The 22,663-nt window shown below is 39.5% G+C and overlaps 4 protein-coding genes across 6 annotated transcripts; 2 read left to right on the plus strand and 2 right to left on the minus strand.

Annotated features, from left to right (window-relative positions):
• Positions 1-1,854: 1,854 nt before the first annotated feature.
• Positions 1,855-6,242, minus strand: LOC147331555 (deoxyribonuclease-1-like). Of its 3 annotated transcripts, none has more exons than XM_086294374.1 (9): positions 5,925-6,242; positions 5,323-5,408; positions 4,926-5,021; positions 4,684-4,769; positions 3,686-3,804; positions 3,398-3,510; positions 2,778-2,932; positions 2,335-2,431; positions 1,855-2,236 (listed from the first exon to the last, which is right to left on the minus strand). In XM_086294374.1, the coding sequence occupies exons 2-9, from the start codon at positions 5,401-5,403 to the stop codon at positions 2,183-2,185; spliced, it is 801 nt and encodes a 266-aa protein (XP_086150500.1). In that variant the 5' UTR covers positions 5,404-5,408; positions 5,925-6,242; the 3' UTR covers positions 1,855-2,182. The 3 variants fall into 3 exon arrangements, with proteins under 3 accessions (XP_086150500.1, XP_086150501.1, XP_086150502.1); XM_086294375.1 differs by having other exon boundaries at positions 5,323-5,421; XM_086294376.1 differs by having other exon boundaries at positions 3,698-3,804; positions 5,925-6,239.
• Positions 6,243-9,089: 2,847 nt separating this feature from the next.
• Positions 9,090-10,756, plus strand: LOC147331556 (granzyme B-like). The gene is made up of 5 exons (XM_086293967.1): positions 9,090-9,181; positions 9,270-9,417; positions 9,728-9,860; positions 10,071-10,325; positions 10,441-10,756. Exons 1-5 carry the CDS (start codon positions 9,124-9,126, stop codon positions 10,642-10,644), a joined length of 798 nt encoding a protein of 265 aa, XP_086150093.1. The 5' UTR covers positions 9,090-9,123; the 3' UTR covers positions 10,645-10,756.
• Positions 10,757-11,448: 692 nt separating this feature from the next.
• LOC147331557 (deoxyribonuclease-1-like) lies at positions 11,449-13,867 on the minus strand. Its single transcript, XM_086294111.1, has 4 exons — positions 13,746-13,867; positions 12,586-12,740; positions 11,696-11,792; positions 11,449-11,583 (listed from the first exon to the last, which is right to left on the minus strand). Exons 2-4 carry the CDS (start codon positions 12,732-12,734, stop codon positions 11,449-11,451), a joined length of 381 nt encoding a protein of 126 aa, XP_086150237.1. The 5' UTR covers positions 12,735-12,740; positions 13,746-13,867.
• Positions 13,868-14,117: 250 nt separating this feature from the next.
• On the plus strand, positions 14,118-15,020 carry LOC147331558 (serine protease ami-like). Its single transcript, XM_086294112.1, has 4 exons — positions 14,118-14,155; positions 14,198-14,330; positions 14,507-14,770; positions 14,859-15,020. Exons 1-4 carry the CDS (start codon positions 14,118-14,120, stop codon positions 15,018-15,020), a joined length of 597 nt encoding a protein of 198 aa, XP_086150238.1.
• The last annotated feature ends 7,643 nt before the right edge of the window (positions 15,021-22,663 follow it).

The raw sequence follows: 22,663 nt of genomic DNA on the forward strand, positions 1-22,663 counted from the left end.
GCACTAACTTGTCTTGTAGCACCTTGGTTCCTGGAGGAACGTTGTTTCGCCTCACTGTGTATTTTTAAACTGTATATGGTTGAAGTGACAATAAAGTTGAACTTGAACTTGAACTGTGTGACATGTTTTTATCCATGGCTGTGTTCATGACAATCCATTCATATACCAAATAGATAATATAGTTTCCTCTATCCTCAGAGATATATAAAGCTTCACTTGGTAATAAAAAAAATCTTCTTTCCTCCACTGTGACTCAAGCTGTGCCTTTCATCTCTTCCTACACACAAATATTCCCGCTTCTTTCTTGCTTCCCGGTCATTTTAAAATACAGGATGCTTCCTGTTGATGTGCAAAAAAACAAAAAATGTCCTTCCACACCCACACCACTGAGACATCTTGTCTGGATGGTGCGGCTGTTTCACAAACGCTGTGGTAGCAGCTGTTTCCTTCCTGTTATGTTGCCTGTCTGAAACTGCATAATAACAATGGCAACAAAGTATTAACAGAACAAATGAGTCATGCTAGTTGGGTTCTTAATTCTTTGTTGGACAAAATACTAAATATAACCCAACAAAAGGTATAATGCTCACAGCTCCTTTGCGTCAATATCATTAATAAAATGAAAAGATTAAAAAGTGATGTTAAAATGTTCTACAGTAGAACAAAATGTTTACAGCTTTCTTCTAAAGACATTTCTGTACAAATTCATACAGAGAATTTAAAACTTTAGTATAAATATAAACAGACATTTGTTTTTTTCAACTCAGCAACTTGGACTGTTTTACCTCAGAAAGTCAGGATGACTGCTGTTCAACAAGTTTCTCTTCTAGTTTTGGTAAAATTAGAATACTTTATTAGTTTGTTACTTACAGAGTATGTAGAGCAGTTGTTATCTTAACACTACATGACATTGTCGCTTCTGTCTCAAATAAACAAAACAATACAGAAAGGCAGCAATTAAAACAGCCAATGTGTCCATGGGATACGTGAGAGGGGTGTACTTTTCTCACAGAAGAATATTACATCTATACAGTTAAGTTAAACTTGCGACCGGGGCGTTAAATTTCTGTCTGGTGTCACTTTTGTCTGCAAGGACTGCTTCAAAGATAACATTTATAGTTGCATTTGTAGCCCTGCCACTGTCTGGCACCCTGTCGAGACCTGTCCAGGGTGTAACCTGCTTCTTGCCCTGTGGCAGCTGGGCCAGGCTCCCTCCCCGGGTGGAAACATTAATGAGGTAACTGGATACATTTGCAAAATTCAATCCAAATCAAAAATACAATAAATAAACAAAATGATTATTTAAAATGTAAAACTATATTATTAAATAAAACCTGTAAAATCACTTAGATAACCATATTTCATCTCATTCATGTCAGGGCTTCGTGTGTGGAGGAGAGGAAGAGATGACTCAAAACAGGCACGACTTGTGGTGAAAGCTGGTGTTTAGTGCAGATGGAGTGAATGAACAGAACAGGAGCAGGAAATGGCTGACGGACGGACAGACGGACGGACGGACTGAATGACTGAATGAGCAAAGCATACAGTGACAACCTAACATCAACAACAATGACACGACAATGAACCGATGAATCTGAGAGACTTCAATACACAGACTGAATGATTAGTGATTAGAGACCGGTGAGTGAATGGTTGAACATAATCTAACTAATGACACATAGAAGTAACAGGAACAGAACAACAGAAAATGAGAACGAGTGACAAAATAAACTGAACCTGAACAAGCTGAAAACACTGGGTTACTGACCCAGGAACCCTGACAATTCATGCTCCACTTGTCCAGTCATTGCATAAAATTGAACAAGAAAGAAAAACAAAGCAAGTTGTGCGTGGATGTAAAGGTTTATTTGCCATTGTGTTGGTTGATTGAAACCCAGGGGATCAATTCAATCCTGCTTTTTTCTTTGAAGTTCCTCCAAAAACACAGTTGTTAATTTTACTAAAAGGCAGAGTGCCTCATTTACTCTTCTTTGACATAAAATTGCACATAATATGAAAAAAAGACAGCAAAAACTATTTTAACATGAACCGTTATATAACTACACATATAAGACACATACATGGTTCCTGATTAAAACTGGGGGTGAAATTTGTTTGCTATCTCACTTCAAGGCAGGTTCTCAATGTAAAAATAAAGCTTTTTTCTATAATTCTTCATACGTTAATTGTCCCGAAGCTCCACCTCCACGGGGTAGTGGTCACTGACGGATCGAGTCTACAAGTAGAAAAACATGGCAAACAGCGGTGAAGTGAGATGTTTGCACGTAAACATTGCCATGTTGAATTAAATGTTTTTAATATTAAATGTCTTACTGTGTCATAATTTAGGCGGTACGCTCTTTTGAAGTCGAAAGGCTTTGCAGAGCCAGGAACAACTGCGTCATTCATCCTCTTTCCAAACACAACAATCCTGTTGGCAGGAAATAGAGTCACAATCATGCATTCATTTGACTTTGCCTGTTGTTTAACATGCAGATGACAATTTGCCATCAAGAAGCATTTCACTTTCTTTGTTTTAAGACTGTAATGAAACAGAACTAGGGAGGTGTAGGCAGTGAAACCATTGTGAGGCAGGAGGGGCGGTGATTGTTTTTTCAGCATAGAAACAGATCTTGCCCACCCGGATTTCCTAATCTTAAAATAGGAAAGTATTTATATTTATAAATAATAACTATTTAGATATTCAAATATTTTCTAAGCTAAAAATAAAATCGTGTGACTCTGAGCAAGACAACAACAACATAAAGAAAAGATACCTGTCATATGTATGGTCATTAAGGTCACTAGTAGTGGTGTCAGCGTCTTCATCTATCAACCAAAAGTAGGGACGAGAGCTCATTCTGATGTTTGTCCTTTTAGTACTTGACAGGTAACGTCCATCCGCATTGAAGTCCCCCAAAATCATGATGCTCTGAAAGACAATATATATGAAAATACAAAGGTAAATATTTTATAACAATATCATTTAATATAATTTTGTTCTCCAGTCTTTAGGTTTGAGCACATTTCAGATTTTTCATTTTAGTTACGCTCATATGTCAAACATAATAACGGCACAGGTTTGGTTTTCAAAGAACAAATTAATTTAAATAACTTGAGAAGCAAATTATTTTGACTTCTTGTCAACAATAACTTTATCTTAACAAATAAAAATAGTTTACTGTTATAAAATTGTGCTTTTATAAAACTAATTTGTCCACAGCCTGCTGTTGTGAAGTGCTTGAAGAGTCTAGAATGACAATCAGACCAATGATTGTAACTATCAATCATTTCATGACCTTTTCTGCTCTAATCAACATATTATTGTTATTATTGTTATTTAGCATCGTAAACAAATCCATTCTGTAAATTCGTCACTCTTTCATTTCCAGCCTACATTAGTGCCCCATCTCCTTCTTGCATCTTGGACCACATTATGAAGAGCACGCAGCTCATGTTCAGCATCCTTTGGTTTGGTGTGGACGGGAATCAGAACAAGCTTCTTCACAACTGGAAGCACAAACATAACCAGTTAGTTACAGGTGAACATGCACAGTAGTACTTGCTTATTTGTATACTTGTATGGACATTCATGGACAATTTATCCTGTATCCTGGAAGAAGGAGCAGCGTCACCAGTTTCAAACTGGTCCCTGTGAATGTAGAAGTAGAGGACAAAAGCTCACACTCATACATACGTCTGGCTGAACGGCGGCGAAACTGCACAATAAAGGGCTCTCTGGCAAGCACATCTTTGTTTTCTTCTTCATATTGGTAACGGTCAATCACACTCATTTCATCCTGTCTGAGACAGAAAATACACACACATCTGTTTCCCTCATGCTAACATATAGCTAAGGTCTCAGCCCAAACTGAGATGACTTATATCGTTAGAAGTTGCTTATTGTTGTGAATCTTGTGCTGTCTGAGGAAGTCTGAGGCCAGGAATAGGGTGGAGTCCCGACTCCAGGTTTTTGACTCTTAGTGTGTCGGGGTGTTGGGGACAGACAGGCTGGTGTAGGGTTGGTGTATCTGCTGGCTGGGGAACGCCTCCGTGTCCTCCCAGAACAGCTGGAGTAGGTGAAGAAGAGGAGGTGATTTTTCTAAAAGCCATGTTCACCTATTCTCTTAAACATTCATAGAGTGCTTTTATTTCTTTTAAAGGAAAAAATATCTAATGCAATAAATGTTGAAGAGTCTCCCCTTAGACCAGAGGTGGGCAATTCCAGGCCGCGAGGGCCGGTGTCCTGCAGGTTTTAGATCTCACGCTGGGTCAACACACCTAAATCACACGATTAGTTCGTTACCAGGCCTCTGGAGAACTTCAGGACACGTTGAGGAGCTAATTTAGCCATTTAAATCAGCTGTGTTGGTTCAAGGACACATCTAAAACCTGCAGGGACACCGGCCCTCGAGACCTGCAGTTGCCCACCTCTGCCTTAGACTGTTGCTCCTGCATTCTGGACCCGGATAAGTGGCATAAAATGGACGGTGAATAAAAGTTAATATTTTGGTTTGAAGAATATCTGAAATCATTTCTGTAGATTATCTTAAACTTTTTAAAAAATGTTTTATTTTCCTTAAAATCTTCTCCTAAATGCAATGATCTGTCTTGACAGATTTGAGCTTTTAATTCCGGACATGTGAGACATCTATGAAACATATGAATGTCAGATGATTGTACCTGTAGAAGAAGACAAACTGCTCCCTGTAGGAATGTCGTCCTACTGGGGCACCGATCTCCATCCTGTATGGACGAGATCTGTTCCCCCTGTTCAAAAACAGACATAACTGTAGTTCAGTTTTATTTTTGGGAGGTTTTGTACATATTGTGTGTTTGGCATTACAGCAGGAATACTGTTGTTGTCAGTTAGTTCCAGTGGTCAGCAGGTGTAAATGCCTGTTAATGTGGTTTGTGATGACTTTCCTGTGTCTGTTGAGCTCTGTGAGAAATTTGCTCATTGCCCTGTCATTGGGATCCCGGACCTCCAGTAACACCACCACACTGTACCGAGACACAATCTAAGAGAAACACACAACCCACTTAGTAAAAATACATTTAAGAAATAAAGGTCTGGTGCAACAGTTCAGCAACCACTGGGAATCCAACACATCAACTTTTACAAGCCAGTGTGAACAAACTTAAATAACTCTGTATACTGCAAAAATGGCCTGACGTCACACACTTAAAAGTCAGCAACTCTTATTGTGGCAATACGTTCTATAATTAAGTGTTTGAATATGTTGATGACACAAACACACCTCAACAATAAAACAGCATCATAATTTAATCAAATTAAGTTGTAAATGTCTCAAGACTTACCTTGATTAGATTATTTCGTACAATATCTTTGTTGAGTTTTCTCACTCCAAGATTCTTGACATTGAAGGCTGCGATCTTCATTCTGACTGTAAAACCAAACTTTTGAGAATATCACAGCATTTACATAATTTCAGAGGCTTTAACATCAATGAGAATGCTAACCATACTTAGACACAGTGCTTTGTGTCTAAGCTCACACTTGCCCAGAGCGACCTGTGAAAGGCTTCAGCCCTGACTTTAACCCTTACTCGGGTAAGCTACTAAGAAGGTGATGGTGGTGGATGTATTAGACCTGTCCTTTCACTTTTTAGTTTGGTTTGGGCACCTGGCTGCCAAATTGATAATTGTTTAACTTAAAATAAACCATTTTACAATGTTAACTAGAAGTCAAACTTCAAAAGTAAAATTCTAATTCACAGAAAGAAAAATGAAAAGAACTGAATATAAGAGGCTGAGAGAAAATGTCTGGCTGGTTTCCCGCCAATTCTGACCTGGCATCACACAATCAAAAGTCCAGTAAAATGAAAAGAAGCTCAATCACCACTTTGAATACTGAAGCAATTTTTTAAAGAAAGAAACAGAAAATAAAGAAAAGAACTCACCAATTAGGTTAAGATCAATAACCACAAATGTCTGAAGACAGAGAGAGCTGAAAGAGGTCCTTCACTGTCAGTGGAAAAAGGACGACTGACTGAGAGTCTAAGCAGGAAAGGAAACGGCCGTGCTAAACCACACAGCCAATAAAACTGGCTCACAGACACAGTGAGAGAAAAGCTGGCACGGATCATTTAGCATTTGAAAAACTGGATATTTCCCTTTGGAGCGGTGGAGTCCAAAACTGAGCTAAAAGAGAAGTAAAAATCTTTAAATGGAAACAAAGAAATACACATTTCTTTGACTGGATGTGTAATTTTATGTGATAGAATAATACACATAGGCAAAGTGCACACATAACCCTGGGAGCCCTTTATGTATGTAATATACATGTATGCTTTATGTACATTACATAATTGTATACATGTACTTATGTGAACAATTATAACATAAAGTGTAAAGGTATCTTTAAAAAGTCTGTAAATGATTGAATCATGTTAAAATAATGAGAACTATTAATCAGATGTTAAATGTGTTCTGTGAATGTTTATGACACACCAGAGATAAATCTCATGTCAACAGTCGACATTTTCCTAAGAATATTTGATGCTTTCAACATCTGCCAAAGAGAATATACTCTTTGTGTAAAAGTTCAGGATGTTTGAAATGAACTGAGGATTTCACTGAGACACCTGAAGGGCCTTTGATGGTCAGTGAAATGGAAGCGTCTGATAGTTTGAGGTAGTTAAGCTGAGTGATAATGTTGTGTGTGTGTATTTGTGTATGAGTGTGTGTGTGTGTGTGTGTGTGTGTGTGTGTGTGTGTGTGTTGTAGTACAAGACATGCACAACATCTTGCTGTTGTTCTTCCATCCCAGCTGCTGCTCATAGAGGATCTCTAACATTTCAGGGTTTTTATTTTACAGTACAAGTGAGTAATTGCCTTGAAATGGCCGGTTCCTCATTAGTTGTTAGAAACAGCTTCTTTCTGTCACCTCAAAATATCCACAATATTTACATAAACTTTCTGTTTGAAAGTATGAAGAATTTTAGAGTTGTTCTCTGAAACAATTGGTGCTGTTTTCAGTGGACTGTTTTTTATGGTTGTTTTTTTTTATATACTTTTGTTTTCTTTATTTTTCTTCAAACAGTAAAGTGGCCGTTGGTACTCCTCAAGCTGGCTCATTGATAATATCTGGAGAAACATTGTATATGAATCAGGGCAGATTTTTGTCAACTGCATAAATCTTTGGAAACTTAAAGCATCCCACCAGTGATGCGACTCGATCAGAGTGGTTGGCTGAACGTATCGACATCATTAACGTCATTAACCTTGGAACAGAACCTTTTGTATTTGTTCTAACGATGTAAACTTTAAATGTGTGTTTGCAGTTTCAGTTATAGATAAAAATGACAAATATATGGCCAGTTATCAAGATGGGGTACCGTTAGTTGGGCAAGACCTTTTTTTAGCAAACGCTGTAGCAAACGGATGTTTCCGTCTTGTCATATTTTCAAGGGGAAACTGTTTAGTAACAATGGTAACAAAGTGTTTACAACAAAGTCAGTCATGTCACTTGATTTCTTCCATGTTTCTGGGAAAAGCAAAATATAGAGCACTCATACAAAATGTTATATTGTGGTCTTTTAGTTCTCCCTGCTGACATCTTCAGGTTTTGTCTCGTCTCTTTCTCTCTGCTTCAGTTTCTGTCTCTCCTCTCTTCTATCTGTGATTTTTGTTGTTGTTCGTGCTCCCTGTTGGGCCTTATTTCAGGGTCTTGGCCTTTGCTCTACACACCTGAGGAAATCACCCACCTGTCTCACATGATCTTATCAGCTTAAGGTAGTGGCTGGCACCTGAAGTCATTTGCTGGCCTTTATGCTTTGAGGAAACTTACTGTGTGTTTTTCCCTGTGTACAGACTCCCTGTAGTGCGGCGAGCCTGCATGAGTTAAGAGTGTACTGACCCGAAGAGAGGTGGATGTTATGGATGCCTGTTCCCTTTAAGAACCCTAGATCCCCATTCCCCATTAGTTTTGGATTATATCTTAAAATCCTTTCCAAGGACTACTTTGAACCTTTTATAAAATGAGTCAGAGCTCAAATGAAGCTGTTTGGTATGACACACAAACCTGCAGAACTGTAATGGGTTTCCACCTTTAGGTGGTGCTGTAGAAACACCAGAGACAAGCAGATTAAACTGTTCAAACATACTTTTTTAAATCCTACAACATGTCATGCTCTACTGCTGTCCTCCGTGTATATTTCCCCAGTCACGTTTGTGTTTGATCCCCCACCCCCTCACAAGGACAGAGGAAGACCTTTGAAACCCCCTCCCCCTCCCCAGTGTCTACCTCAATCTATAGGTGCTGTTTTGTCTCCCTTTTCTGTTCCCATGTTCCTCTCCTTGTGTTTCATTCCATGTCTCCCCTTTCCTCTTATGAAAAGCCTTGCTCTAAATGAGCTTCTTTTTCATATGCCACTCTAACTCCCGTATGTCACACATGTTAGCCAAAGTGGTTAGTAAGAAAAAGCTACACTACAGAGGTTCCTTAAGGTTACTTGGTTACTTGCTAATGCGAGCTCTGTTTTAGCAAATGCACAGACTGTAACTGTTATAGACAGTGTTGTTGTTAATGTATGTTTGGGGGCGTTGCACCCCGGAACCTTCAGTGGTTCCAGGGTTAAATGCAGAGGAACTATTTCCCTATGGGGACTAACACATTACATTATTACATTACATTACAAGAAATGGTGGTACATTTCAGCCAGTGGAGTTTTTATTCATCTTGCACTACCATCTGGAAAGCATCTAATTTACTCTTTCTCCAAGATTGCAGCATGACAACATGACTCTTGTTAAAACAAAAAACAAATGTGAAAATCTTCAAGTATCTATTTGAGCCCTTCAGTTTGATTTTGGTTTTTCTAGTTCCAAGCTAAAGCATCTTGTCCACCCATAGAAAAAGAAAGAGAGTAAGCAGAACATTTAGCAGTACTTTGTTTGAAATTCAATACTGTTAATGAGAAATGGGTGCGCATATAACAGATGGTGATAGATAGGAGTAGTGAAGTATTTGCTGTGAAAATTTTCAAAACCACATTACTCACAGGAAGTCGTTAAAAGTCAGATATTAGTCAGTACAAACTGCTTAAAAGGACTGACCCGTCGGTCTCAAGTTAACAGATCGAGCATTTTACCAGCGAGATGTTTGCTCTGCAACAATTTGCGGTGATTCATGCGCTGACATTCCTCGGGCAAAATGGTAAGTTGCACCATGAATACTCTTCTCCAGCCTGCATGTGGAATATTTATGTTTTTATTTTCATTTTCTTTTCTCCTAATGCTATTAGCCCTGGGAAGTGAAATTATAAATGGGAAAATAGCCCCAGACAACAAAATGCTGTATATGGCATCAGTGCAGGATTACAGAGGCTACCATATTTGTGGAGGATTTCTCGTGTCTGAGAACTTTGTAATGACTGCTGCACACTGTGACCTGTAAGTAATCTTTGCTCGAGGGAAATTTCTAATTAGACCATTTTTTTTCCCAAAATGTCCCAATGTCCTATATAAATATATATATAAATACATGTATATATATTTACTACTGTATAATGCAATGGTCATAATTTAAGTTACAGTTCTTCCTTTACAAACTGAAACCATGAGAATTTTTGTAAAACTTATGCTAAGATCTTGAAGTAAAACTGAATTTAACTATAAAGAAATGTATCCATATTTTATTCATCATGTTGTTTATGTAACTTCAGAAAATCTGCTGATGATCTCAGAATTATATTTTATTCAGGTATCCTACATACGTAGTCCTTGGTAACCACCATCTGAGGAGTGCTGATAAGCTCGTGATACGGATTGCAGAGAAATACAAACACCCATGTTATCGGAATGTTGGCCGTGGATACGACATCATGCTTTTAAAAGTAAGGTTTATTATTTTTGTTTTCTCACACCACACTGGAAGTTTTATATCTTTGAGTGTTTGCATTTACAATATGCTGATTGAAAAACACATTTCTAGTTGAGGTAAAAAGTGCTTACTTAAAAAAAAAGATAAATGATAGATGTTCTGTATTGCAGTTACATGGTTTTCACGTATTCTTAATCTTTACTCTTTAATTCTGTGCCTCTAGCTGTCTACACCTGTCCGACCAAGCAAAACAATTAAATTCATTCGACTTCCCTTCCGTGAAATGACATTAAATGAAATTGAGAAGTGTCGAGTGGCTGGATGGGGTAAGATAAACACTTACGGTAGAAGTGTTGATGACCTGAGAGTGGTGCGTGTGTCGGTCGTCAGCCCACAAGTCTGCAGGGAAAGATGGGGTGGTCTTCCTCCCAATATTATCTGTGCAGGTGGATACAACACAACAAAAGGATTCTGTCAGGTACCTTTTCTGTCCTTTCCTTGAAAAGTCATTGCTAACTGCTCTGTTGTTGAGAAATATATGAGCACTCTGCATTAAGTATCACATGAACAAAGTAAATACTTCCTCCTCACAGGGTGATTCTGGTGGCCCTCTGGTCTGCAAGGGAATGGCTGTCGGTATTGTTTCTTTCAACAAAAGCATTCCAAGAACCGAGCTGGGAAATTGTAACTATCCGGATGTCCCCAATGTCTATACGGACATCTCAAAATACCTTAACTGGATCACGAAGATTCTCAAGGGAAAAAATTACAAAAAGCTTTGTGTCAGCACACTGTAAGTGTTTACAGGAAGCTGTGCCTCTGTCAGCTTTTGCTCTCAATGCAGAATAAAGAAAATGTTTGAACAGTATTGTCTCTGTGCATGAAAAATATTTTATTATGACTTCAAAAACATGTCTATAAAACATTGATATCAGTTTGCCATGGAAAATGAATTCATGCAATACTAATATTTGTAAACAAATTTTTCATTGCTACAGTACATTCATCCTGATTTGTCGAGTACTATAAATACTAGAGACTAACAGAAGGTGTTTTGGTATCACAGAGAACCACCTGATGTGGTCTAATAAATCAAACAAACAGAAGCTTTGACATTTTAATACTATCTGCTCTAACTACAGTAACTCTACTTTTTAAAATTAATAGTAAGATCATGAACATTGAACATCCTGACGTCTTCTCTTGGTTGGCGTGTTGGATGCCCGCCCTCGCTTCCTTTTTGTTCTCACATTCTTCTTCTTCTGTTGTCTGTCTGGTTCATCTTTTTTCTTCTTCGGTGCTCCCGCTCGCTTGGGCGCCATCTTTGGTGACCCTGCCGGTTTGGTCTGTTTCACTGTTGTTTAATATTAGAAGAAGGAAATGTAAAATCTGCTCTCAGAAGCATCCAGGATACAACACTGCAGAACATGTTTGCTATAAATTTGTTACTATTAGTGTATTTCAGTTAAAATGAGATATGTCACATCACTTTGATTCCGAAACAAGCAGCAACTCTGCATAATTAATTAGAATGTAACTGATCAGCCCTGAGATTCATCAGGTATTTGCTCCTTTATAAAATTCATTTTTATTAAACCATCTCAGACACCTTTCTTCTGAGACTGTACTTCTCCAGATGTCATCTCTGTCCCGTCAGGCACAGCCATCCTTTTCTGTCTTCCTGCTCTGGTCTTCAGCTCCACCTCCACGGGGTAATGGTCACTGATGCTGAGTGCCTTAGAGAGTAGATATAGTTAAACAACAACACTGATGCTGTCCTTTAAAATGATGTCAACTGTCAAATCATTTCTATCTTTCGGTTTAGACAAACACATAAGTGAGTCTCACCTCCTCATCAGTCAGCTTAAACTCTTGCTGGAAGTTGAAAGACTTGGCCGAGTTGGGGACGATGGCGTTCGACATGGTCTCTCCATACACAACAATTCTGTTTGAGGAAGAGGAGACATAAAAAAAAATTAAGAACTTCTTTCTGTACACTTTTCAGTGTGAAGTTCCAATAATTATCCCTTTATTTTTCTCTCAGTTTGAAATTCCCTAATGTCCCTAACATTAGACGTTAGCTGTGAGAGGCACTCTGTTTAATAATAAAAAAAGGCCTGTCGGCCATGTTGCAGAGGCTTTGTTGTCGCTCAGCTCACAAAAATACACAAATAGTGCTTCCCCACAAAGTAAACTGTACAGACATCAATCAGTGATTCATGAATATTTTCCTATGTGAATTAGTTCGTCTGTTTCTTTCTCCTGGTTTTTGCTTCAGTGGTGCAGATTTCTCTCTTGAAAGAAAGTCGTCACTCCGTCCACTTTACCTCGACTTGTGTCCTTATATGGAGAAATGTGGAGTGATAGTGCAGATAATATGAAGAGTAATATACTCACTAATTTTCATTAATATTATTTCTTGTAGAAGTATCTTCCTCTTTTTGAGCTCTCACATGTTCAAACTGCTGCTTTCAGGCAGATGTTACAGACGCTGTTTACTAAACATGCTGCCACCACAGAGACAGTTTTTCCCCCCACGCTGTCACTCTGATGAACGCTGAAATAACCCGCTGCTTTTTATGTATGTGTGTGTTTGTGTGTGTACATATATAAACACACACATTTCTTTCACAGCATGAAGAGAGAAAAGTGAGTCAAATTCCTTGTTTGTTTGCACAAACTTGGCCAAATAAAAATGAGTCTTTAGTTTCCTCCTATGTCATTATCATGTGTGTCACCTGTCGTAGGTGTTATCATTGTTGTTGCTAGCTGTGGTGTCGACATCGTCATCAATGAGCCAATCGTAGGACGGAGAGCAGATGCGGATCTTTTCCTTCTTCTTCTTGGAGAGATATCGTCCGTCTGCATTAAAGTCCCCCAAAATCATAATGTTCTACAAAAGAAATGAAAATGTCGACAGAGAGCAGAACTCACTTAATACAATGACAGATTCATTAAATAACAGCACCAAGGTTTATGTGGTGTCATATTTATTATTATTGCATAATTCTGTGAGGAGCTGGCAGAACAATAACTGAATACCACTCTCTGTGGTTTACTGCAAATTACTTCACTGTAAGAGGCCAATTGAAAGGCACAGAAACAGGATACGATGAATCAGGAACTTTATGCATTTGTGTATTTAAAGCTGTTATTTTTTTCAACTCCGCTGTTATCAGTTTGTTTACATGAAAGACAAAATCAAATAGTTAAAATATAATCTGATTCTGATTCACTATGTGATTAAAAAAAAGATAATATTAACATATAATATAATAATAAAAAGATATATTTTAAAAATTTGTCTTGCTCACTTTCAAACTCCAATGTTTCCTGCATAGCTTATCTTCAAGATGGTTTTTGGTCTGTGATGCTTTATCAAACCCAGACAGAATTTACATGTAATTAACATGCAAAACATCTATAAAGTGTAATACAGTAAATGCATGCATGAAGTTTAAGTTTTTATATATATATATGTAACCAAGCTAAGATCCTGTGGGACTTCCAGATACAGACGGACAAAATGGTGGTGGCTAACCAACCGGACATAGTGGTGGTAGACAAACAGAAGAAGACGGCCGTAGTGATCGATGTAGAGGTTCCCAATGACAGCAACATCAGAAAGAAGGAACACGAGAAGCTGGAGAAATACCAAGGGCTCAGAGAGGAGCTCGAGAAGATGTGGAGTGTGTGTGTTCACACACAAATTTTTATAATAAAATAATTTATTAATGTATGCATTTCAATATTTTGCTACCGCTGAAGGAAAAAATAATCTCATCTACAACTCAACAAATTACTATGATCAAACCACGAAGCAACCAAAATCTAAAGGTGTCTCAGAGAGGAGAGAAACACAGGAACTAAACTCTTAGTGCTCTTGTCTCAAACTTACATCATTTTTCCATTTCTTCCTGATGTCTTCAACCACATCGTGCAGCTCGTCCAGCTCCTTCAGAGTGTCTTCTGGCTTTGTGTGCACAGGGATCAGGACCAGATCTTGTACAACTGAAAGAGTTCACAAGCAAAGAGGCCTCAATACAAAGTACACCTGAATAGAATAAATATTACAAATTCACAGTGTCAGTTTAGTCTTTCCATAAACACGGTTCAGGGGTCTTGTTCAGTGGCTCAACTTAGCCCAGGTGAGGACAAGTGGCAGCAAGCCCTCGAACATCCTTCAGCAATTCAGGGCCAACCTCATCTACCCCAGGGGCCCTGTCACCAAGGAGTTGTTTAACTGCCACAGTCACCTCACCCCCCAGTGATGGACAAGTCGTCCCCCTCATCCCCACACTCTGCTTGGTGACAGAAGACGTGTCAGTGGGAATATGGAGATCCTCAGAGTGTTTCAGAGGTTGTAATTGGAACCCACAACCTGAAGAAGGTTAATAACAACAAAATGAGATACAGTGTAAAGACATGCAAGCACCCACAATATGACAAAGCTGAGTCTGGTAATGACATCATGCTCCTCAAAGTAAGTAAATATCTTTGAATGTGAATCATTACAGTCACAATCAAAAACAGGTCAACTGCATCACTGCTTTCAACAACTCCACTTGGTACTTCACCAAAGACTTGATATAAGATCAGAAATGTACCGAGTTGGTTTCTATCAGTCCTTTTATTCTTTTCCTTTTTTGCTTCTTCTAGCTCTCGAGGAAACTTCAACTGGACAAGAAAGTGAAACCGATACAACTGGCAAGGAAGGAGATTAAAGCAAAAGACAATGTAAAGTGTCAGGTGGCTGGATGGGGTTTCACAGAAACCAATGGCAAAGCTGTTGATGTGCTGAGATGGGTAGATGTGCCTCTTATTGACCTTAATGTCTGTAAGAGAAAATTGAAAGCCAAAGTTACTCTTCCAAAAGGTGTTATCTGTGCAGGAGGATCTGACACAAAGAATGGATTCTGCCAGGTATGTCCTCTGTTCTTTTAAAGAAAGTATCACTTCACTTGTAGCGTTAAATAGAAGATAAATAAAACAAGTGTCTTCCTCCTTACAGGGTGATTCTGGTGGCCCTCTGGTGTGCAATGGAACAGCGGTCGGTGTTGTGTCTTTCAACATATACAGAAATTGTGAATACCCAAATTGGCCCAACGTCTATACAGATATATCAAAGCACCTTTCCTGGATCAAAAACATTCTGAAAAAAAAGCAATGCTAAGTATACACTGTAACAATGTGCAATCTGCAATATCTGGCATTATAATACTGTATGTGAACTGCAGGATAAATGTAAAATAGCTTCAGATATCTCTCCTGTATTGCAAAGATATTCCTGCTTGCTCTTAAATTAGAAATAAAAAATAATGACGCTACTTTCAAATCATGTGTCATTTTTTCAGTTAGTTTGGTTTCACTGATGTTTTTTAGCGATAAAAACAAACAAACTTGTTTTTGTAGCACATTCATATCTGATGTTTGGTTTGCACAGAAATTTCCTGTGAGCCGGTGCTGCAGTGGTTAACATAGTCATGTCACCGTGAGAATCTTCTGGGGCTTTTCTGTGCTCAGTTTTATTTCACCTACTTTTAATTTTAAGACATGCACGTTGAGTAATTTGTGACTGTAAACTGGCAACTCTCACGTGGCTTGTAGTCTCCCTGTTCTACCTCTGTGAGAGTCTTTTCTTTGGTTACCAGTGCATCATTCAGTTCAGTTCAATTAAATTTTATTCATACAGCACCAAATTACAACAACAGTTGCCTCAAGATCCTTTATATTGTAAGTTACAGACCCTACACCATGTTTTGATGCACTGGCAGCCTGTTGAGGGTGTACCCTGCCTCTCACACAATATTATGTGAGAAATGTTTCAGGCTGCTGAGACCCTGCTTGCATACACAGTAAAGAAAATGGATGGATGGACTCGTCCTGTTAGACCATAAGTCTCTTTTTCATATGTGGTGGACAGAAAATGACAAATGTCTGTTAAATCCTTGGCCATTTAATGTTTTAAATGAAAAAAAAAATTGTAAAGCATTCGTTTCAGTGTGACTGTGAGAACACTGGAAACTGTGGTTCCTGTGGTTTAACTATAGCCAGAGAGAGATCCAAAAAAGTTCAGAAAATAAACAGTTCTGGAAGTCTCTGTCTCTGCACCTGAGATCTGTGAAATTGGTGGTCTCTTTCAAAAAGCAGCTAAAAACGCCTCTTTTAAAACTTGCTTTTAGTAATTGTTTGTTTGAACGATTTTGATAAGGATTTTGGAAGGGACTCAGGCGCAGGCCAGGTTTTTCTGTTATGCGAAAGACAGTGCGTTTATTTACAGTGAACACAATCACCAAGTGGCTATATACAATGTGCAGGGGAAAGGGGTCCAGGTCGCCAGGGTCCGTGGGGAAACAGGGTTAGGGGAAAAGGTGCTCCACACTCTCTGTACAAAAGCTCCAAGTCCTCCTCCTCTGCCACTCCTCTCGTAATCAGGTTCCATAAACGATCTACACACAAAAGGTCAGGTTAGTGAGATCATCACAAAAGCTTTAAAGATTCAGGTTTACAGATGCACAAGTTGACTGATAGCTCAACGATCCAGCGAAGACTGGCGCAGATCCGCCATCTTAAGCAGTACTGATCGCACCGGGCGATCCGCAGTAACTCGCTAACGGAGATTTGCCGCGTTAATGTGGTTATGGCGTTAACGTAATTTAACGAGATTAACACTGCCAGCACTAGTTTGAATGTTTTAACATTTTGGTTGTGAAGCATTTGTGATATTTATCTTGATAGGTGCGACCTAAATAAAAATTTTACTTTGAATGTCTCACCCACCTAGTTTATCACCTACGTCTGTGCCACAGTGCATCCACAGTGGTTGTGGGGGTTAAAGCAAAAGTTTATTCACACCGACTTAAAAGAAACAGCTTACATTTAACAGTTCTACTAGACAGACAGCAATTAGCAGTGCAATAGATAACAGCAGTCAAGTCATCCATCCAGCTAGACCCGCCCCTGCACAGTTACCAGCTGTCAGCTACAAAGGATCCTGGTGTTATTTGTCTCTCAGAAATAGTTCATAACTTCCCTTCAACTTGACATTGTTTATCTTTTCTTGTCTTTTGGTTTCTGTTTCTGTGTTCCATAGTTGCTGTCTCCCCTAGTCAAGTCCACGTCTGTTATGTTTCCTGATTTACTTTGAAAGTCTGTGTCCTATGTCACTGTATTGAGTTTTGCTTCCTCTTGGTCTTGTCATGTCAAATTACTCCCAGCTGTGCTCTCCTCCTGTGTAGCATTCCCCTCGTTATCGCTCAATGTATTTAAGCCCTGTGTTTCTCTTTGTCAGTGTCACGTCTTCTGTGATCCATCCCTGAGGTCAGGTTAACTGTTTTTCAGGATTTCATGCAGGTCATGGTCAAGTTAGCGAATTCATGTATTTCATAGTTTTTTCCATCCACCTGCACAAGTCTTGTCATTTCTAGTGTTTTCCAGTTTAGGTTTTGGTGATGTGATTGTTAGGGACAGTACAGAATGACAGGAAAGCGGGGAGAGAGAGGGGGGGGACATGCATCAAAAAGGCGCAGGCCGGCCTGCTCCTCCAACTGAGCTTAACCTGTGCTTAGAAATTATATTCTCTGTTAACTGTAGCTTAGATCAAAGGGGATCAAACGCTAGCTTATTTTGATAAACAACATTTTTATATGCAAAACTCGAGTGGCATTACGGGTGGCAAGAGATTATTTTAGGGTGGCACATGCCATAGCAATTTACATAGCATACTGCGTAAAATGCTATATTATTGCTAATATATATTGTAATATATCTATATCACTAAAGCACTTCTGGATGGATGCAAACTGCATTTCGTTGCCCTGTACCTGTGCATGTGCAATGACAATAAAGTTGAATTCTATTCTATTTCTATTCTAAAATCAATACATTTGAATGAGGTATCAGTGAGTTAACCCCTAAAGGGTGATAACTTAATATTGCGTTGCTTAATATAATTTCAAAGGCCATAATTTAATCTAAAAATTAGATTTGCTGAAGTAACTGTGATATCATTTGGGTTAAAAAAGTGTTTTTGTGCATTTTTATTCTGCACTTAAGTTCAGTAAATTTTCCATTCTTATGCTAAAAAGTTGTCTGAGGTCGATTCTTTCGTTGGTGTCTAAACTGCAGGAAAGGGGTTTACTGTTAGTTTCTCTGATTCCTGTCTATATAAGAACTATTGTGGTATCTGTTCTACACTGTAAAATCTAATGAGTTCCCAGAACTAAAAAAAACTATACAAACTCGTTGCCTGAAAAAATTGAGTAAAGCTTACTTACTGTCCCGTTTAGTTCTTTAGCCATCAGAATTATTGTGTGAAGGCCAAGAAACATGCCCAACGGATTTAGTTTACCAAGTGCATCATTATGGCCTTACCGTATTGGTCCATTTGACTGACCTTTGTTATTATTATTTATTTATGTGACGTCATTTCCAGAGTAAAACTGCAAAGGATTGTAGGTACAAGTGGTGAGCTAGAATGGCAAGAAGCGGTTGAATTATTAACTGCCATAGCCGGTCGCATGATTTGAACCTAATTTGTTGCGCTATGCTGCTTTATTTACTGTGGCTTTGCGGGCTAATGTTGGTTGTGTTTTGTAGGTAAACTAGCCAACAAAATGCTGGAATGCGATCCAGACTGGGCACCCTCTATCAACCTGGGTCATACCGAGTTTAAAACTGCTACCACAGATTTGATCGGTTAAGAGGTAGACCGATATCAAACAGTCACGAAAAGTCCTGCATTCCTTTTCATTCCATTTCTCCCTATTTTAATATCCTATAATATGATGGATATATTTCATGCTATTTTCACAGAACATCATTCCACGGTTTTCTAATGGGTATTTCTGAAGACAATTTTTGTGACTGGTAAACTTACCTTTGTACAGACGACGGTCTTATGTTCTACTCTGAAGATTTCAAGGTCCTGTACCCATCCTTCAGTAAACTGGACCTGGGCTTGTTGCAGGGATCTGAAGTTACCAAACACTTCATGAGTGTATGCACTCAAACTTAGGCCCATATAATTAATGAGCGTGATGAAAGCTGGGCAACACGCTAACGTCCTTGCGCCACTCTGTATGCTTGCATGGGTCTAACTCTTTCACTCCTTTGATATTTTCCTCACACTTTTTTTTTTCCTTTTCATCAAGCCTGTCTTTGTACGGACCTGCCGTGTTCTCCTTCGTTTTGTACATAACTGTTTTTGGGACAAATAAAATGCAAGTAGGGATTAAAACCACAGAATTAATGGTTACCAGTGTTGGAAATGCTAGAACTTGATGCAGTGTTTTGATTTTGCTGCCACTCGTACCTACAATGCAATGCTCGAAAGTCACATGGTCTGTCGATTTCTATATGTCTCGGTTGGTGAGGCAAGCAGTGTGAGGTTATTAAGAAGGACCCAAGATGCAGGCACAGACTTTGATGCGATGAGTGACACGAGGTGAAAATACAGACTGACACAGACTCACAAGCTATAACCTAAACTGGGAAAATCTAACGAATGAAACTGAAACCGTGGGCAGCACGGTGGTTAGCACTGTTGCCGCACAGCAAGAAGGTCCTGAGTTCAATTCCACCATCAGGCCGGGGTCTTTCTGTGTGGAGTTTGCATGTTCTCCCCGTGTTTGCGTGGGTTCCCTCTGGGTACTCCTCCCACTGTCCAAAGACATGCAGCTTGTGGGGATAGGTTAATTGGATAATCCAAATTGTCACTAGGTGTGAATGTGCAAGTGAATGTGAGTGTGAATGGTTGTCTGTCTCTATGTGTTGGCGCTGTGACAGACTGGCAACCTGTCCAGGGTGTACCCCGCCTCTCGCCCTATGGCAGCTGGGATAGGCTCCAGCGCCCCCCGCGACCCTGAAAAGGATAAGCGGAAGCGAATGGATGGATGAAACTGAAAACTAAACTCATGGGAAGACATGCAGGGACAAAACAGAAAGAAGCGCAAAGGAAACAGACAGACCCGTGACGAGCACAAGAGGACACACACTATAAATACACACAGAGGGACACGCAGCTGACCTGAATTTACATGAGGAGACAGAACTTAGAGACACGACATTGACAGAACAAGGGGAAACACACGGGCAGGGATGACTAAACACTACGCCGAGGAAGAACAGGACCCAAAACCATAGCCAGAATACATAGTAATAATAATAACAACAACAACAAACACAAAATGCTGGGTTAAATAACCCAGGACAATGAAACAATAAACACGACACCACAGCAATAACCTAGATAACTAACTAACATTTAATACTAAATATTCAATGTTATTTTGTAGCATGTAAGACCGACAGCGCACAATGGGCTTTGAGGGAGCAGCCAAGAAAGATATAGTTTGTGTCTGTGCGCACCCATGTGTGCACCTGTGTGCATACAAAAGGTTTCTCCATGTAACGATCTGCTAGAAGGCGTGGGGAGCCACAGCCCCGCCCCCCAAACATGCTCTATACCGCACCTCCAGAGAGGTGATGGTGCCTAGACCCAGGAGATGTTACCCTTTTTCCTTGGGTGGAGACAAGCAGACTACCCCAGGTCCGGCAGCAGCAGGGAGGCCCTGCATCCAGACCCCGATCCGGTGGAGATGAAGCCAGCTGCAGAGGTGTGCAGGTGGATAGCGAATGAGCAACAGCTTCTAACTTTTCACTAGTACTCATTTATTTAGAATATCAAAAATAAGAGTGCTACCTCTACCACACATTACTTGAGAGCCCACTAGTCCGCATACACACGGAAGAATCCATTACAGAGATGATACAAAGAAGAACAAAAACAGGGGTGACACACCAGTTATGAGACCGGAGGCGCCACCATGCGGCGCTACACTGCATTACAACAGCAACTGCTACATGATGCGTGCTGTTCTAAAGTGCATTTAAAACAACACTTATATTAATATTACACTGTATGCAATTAAAAAAAAACAATTAAATAAACTTCATGTAATCAGCCCAACTTTTATTTTCAAATGCAAAAAAGTATATCAGCCAACATACTGGACACCGTTCTGCTGAACAACAAGCAATTATATTGCCATCATTGTTGTAATCTTACAGCAAAACAAAGTCTCCGATTTAAGATATAATTGCAAATGTAATTGCAGAAGAAAGTTTTTAACATTGTCCCAATTTCCCTTAAGTACAGTGGCAGTGGATGTGGGTTGGAGATGCAATGACCTTGAACATGCAGGTGACCATCTTCCCTGACCAACCATCTGTGACAGAGGACTCATCCTTCCTGGTGTCCTCTAAGCAAACCATCATATTTTAGAGCACTAACTTATTTGCTGTCTAAAACATTTTGTCTGCATTTGCTATAGAACAGAAAGACAATTCAGACAATCTCAGGCTCCCTCCCCATCCGAGAGCTGACATTCAATGTCCCGTTTGTCAGTCTGCATAGCCCTGACCACCAGTCAACACACAATAATGTCATGAAAGCATATTTTTAAAGAGGCTATGCAAACATGGGCAATAACTTTTCATTCTGATGATCTGCAGAATAATTTGGCTATAATCATTGGCTTCCTGTTAAATCCAGAATTGACTTCAAAATCCTGCTCCTCACATACAAGGTCTTAAATAATCAGGCCCCATCTTATCTTAATGACCTTGTAGTACCATATCACCCTATTAGAGCACTTCGCTCTCGCTCTGCAGGCCTACTTGTTGTTCCTAGAGTATTTAAAAGTAGAATGGGAGGCAGAGCCTTCAGTTTTCAGGCCCCTCTTCTGTGGAACCAGCTTCCAGTTTGGATTCGGGAGACAGACACTATCTCTACTTTCAAGATTAGGCTTCAAACTTTCCTTTTTGCTAAAGCATATAGTTAGGGCTGGACCAGGTGACCCTGAATCCTCCCTTAGTTATGCTGCAATAGACGTAGGCTGCCGGGGGATTCCCATGATGCATTGAGTTTTTCCTCTCCAGTCACCTTTCTCACTCACTATGTGTTAACAGACCTCTCTGCATTGAATCATATCTGTTATTAACCTCTGTCTCTCTTCCACAGCATGTCTTTATCCTGTCTTCCTTCTCTCAGCCCAACTGGTCGCAGCAGATGGCCCCGCCCCTCCCTGAGCCTGGTTCTGCTGGAGGTTTCTTCCTGTTAAAAGGGAGTTTTTCCTTCCCACTGTCGCCAAACTGCTTGCTCATAGGGGGTCATATGATTGGTGGGTTTTTCTCTGTATCTATAAAGCGCCTTGAGGCGACTTTTGTTGTGATTTGGCGCTATATAAATAAAATTGAATTGAATAATTTGGGCACAAATCAAAATTTAATGTTCAAAAACTTGCGGACGTCACTATATACAGTTTAGACAGTTTGGAAAACCAAAAATACATACCACTCAGTTGATGTCTTTCTGTCTAACAGCTCCTTTTCTAGACTTGTAAGAGTTTGATGTAATGTGGGGAGTGCTGGTCCTGAGCCTCAAAGACAGTAAGAAGCAAACAGAGGGAAAGAAAACCCTGAAAATTTTTTAGAACCTGTTTTGATCTTTAATGGCTGTGCAACTGTTATAACTAGGGTGGGTTTCAATTATCCATTTTCTGATTAAAATCTATTTCAGCTTGAATAACACAATATCGATTCATGAAATCCTGAATCAATTTTTAAATATAAATGTATTTCACCAGAAACGAAGGAATCTCAGGTTAAAGCTTTCATTTCGTCAACCACCAAAAAGCTAAAACAGTAAATGAGAGCAGGTAGACAAATTCCACACAAAGCACAGACCCGATGCATCAGAATCTGTGAGGTGTCGGCTTTCTCACCCAACGGCACAAACATGGACACGCCGCTAGG

Source organism: Aulonocara sp. 'chitande type north' Nkhata Bay, linkage group LG5, assembly GCF_057382095.1.
Source record: "Aulonocara sp. 'chitande type north' Nkhata Bay isolate Kocher_YH1m ecotype deep benthic linkage group LG5, A_spYH_male_GT1.1, whole genome shotgun sequence".
NCBI lineage: Eukaryota > Metazoa > Chordata > Actinopteri > Cichliformes > Cichlidae > Aulonocara > Aulonocara sp. 'chitande type north' Nkhata Bay.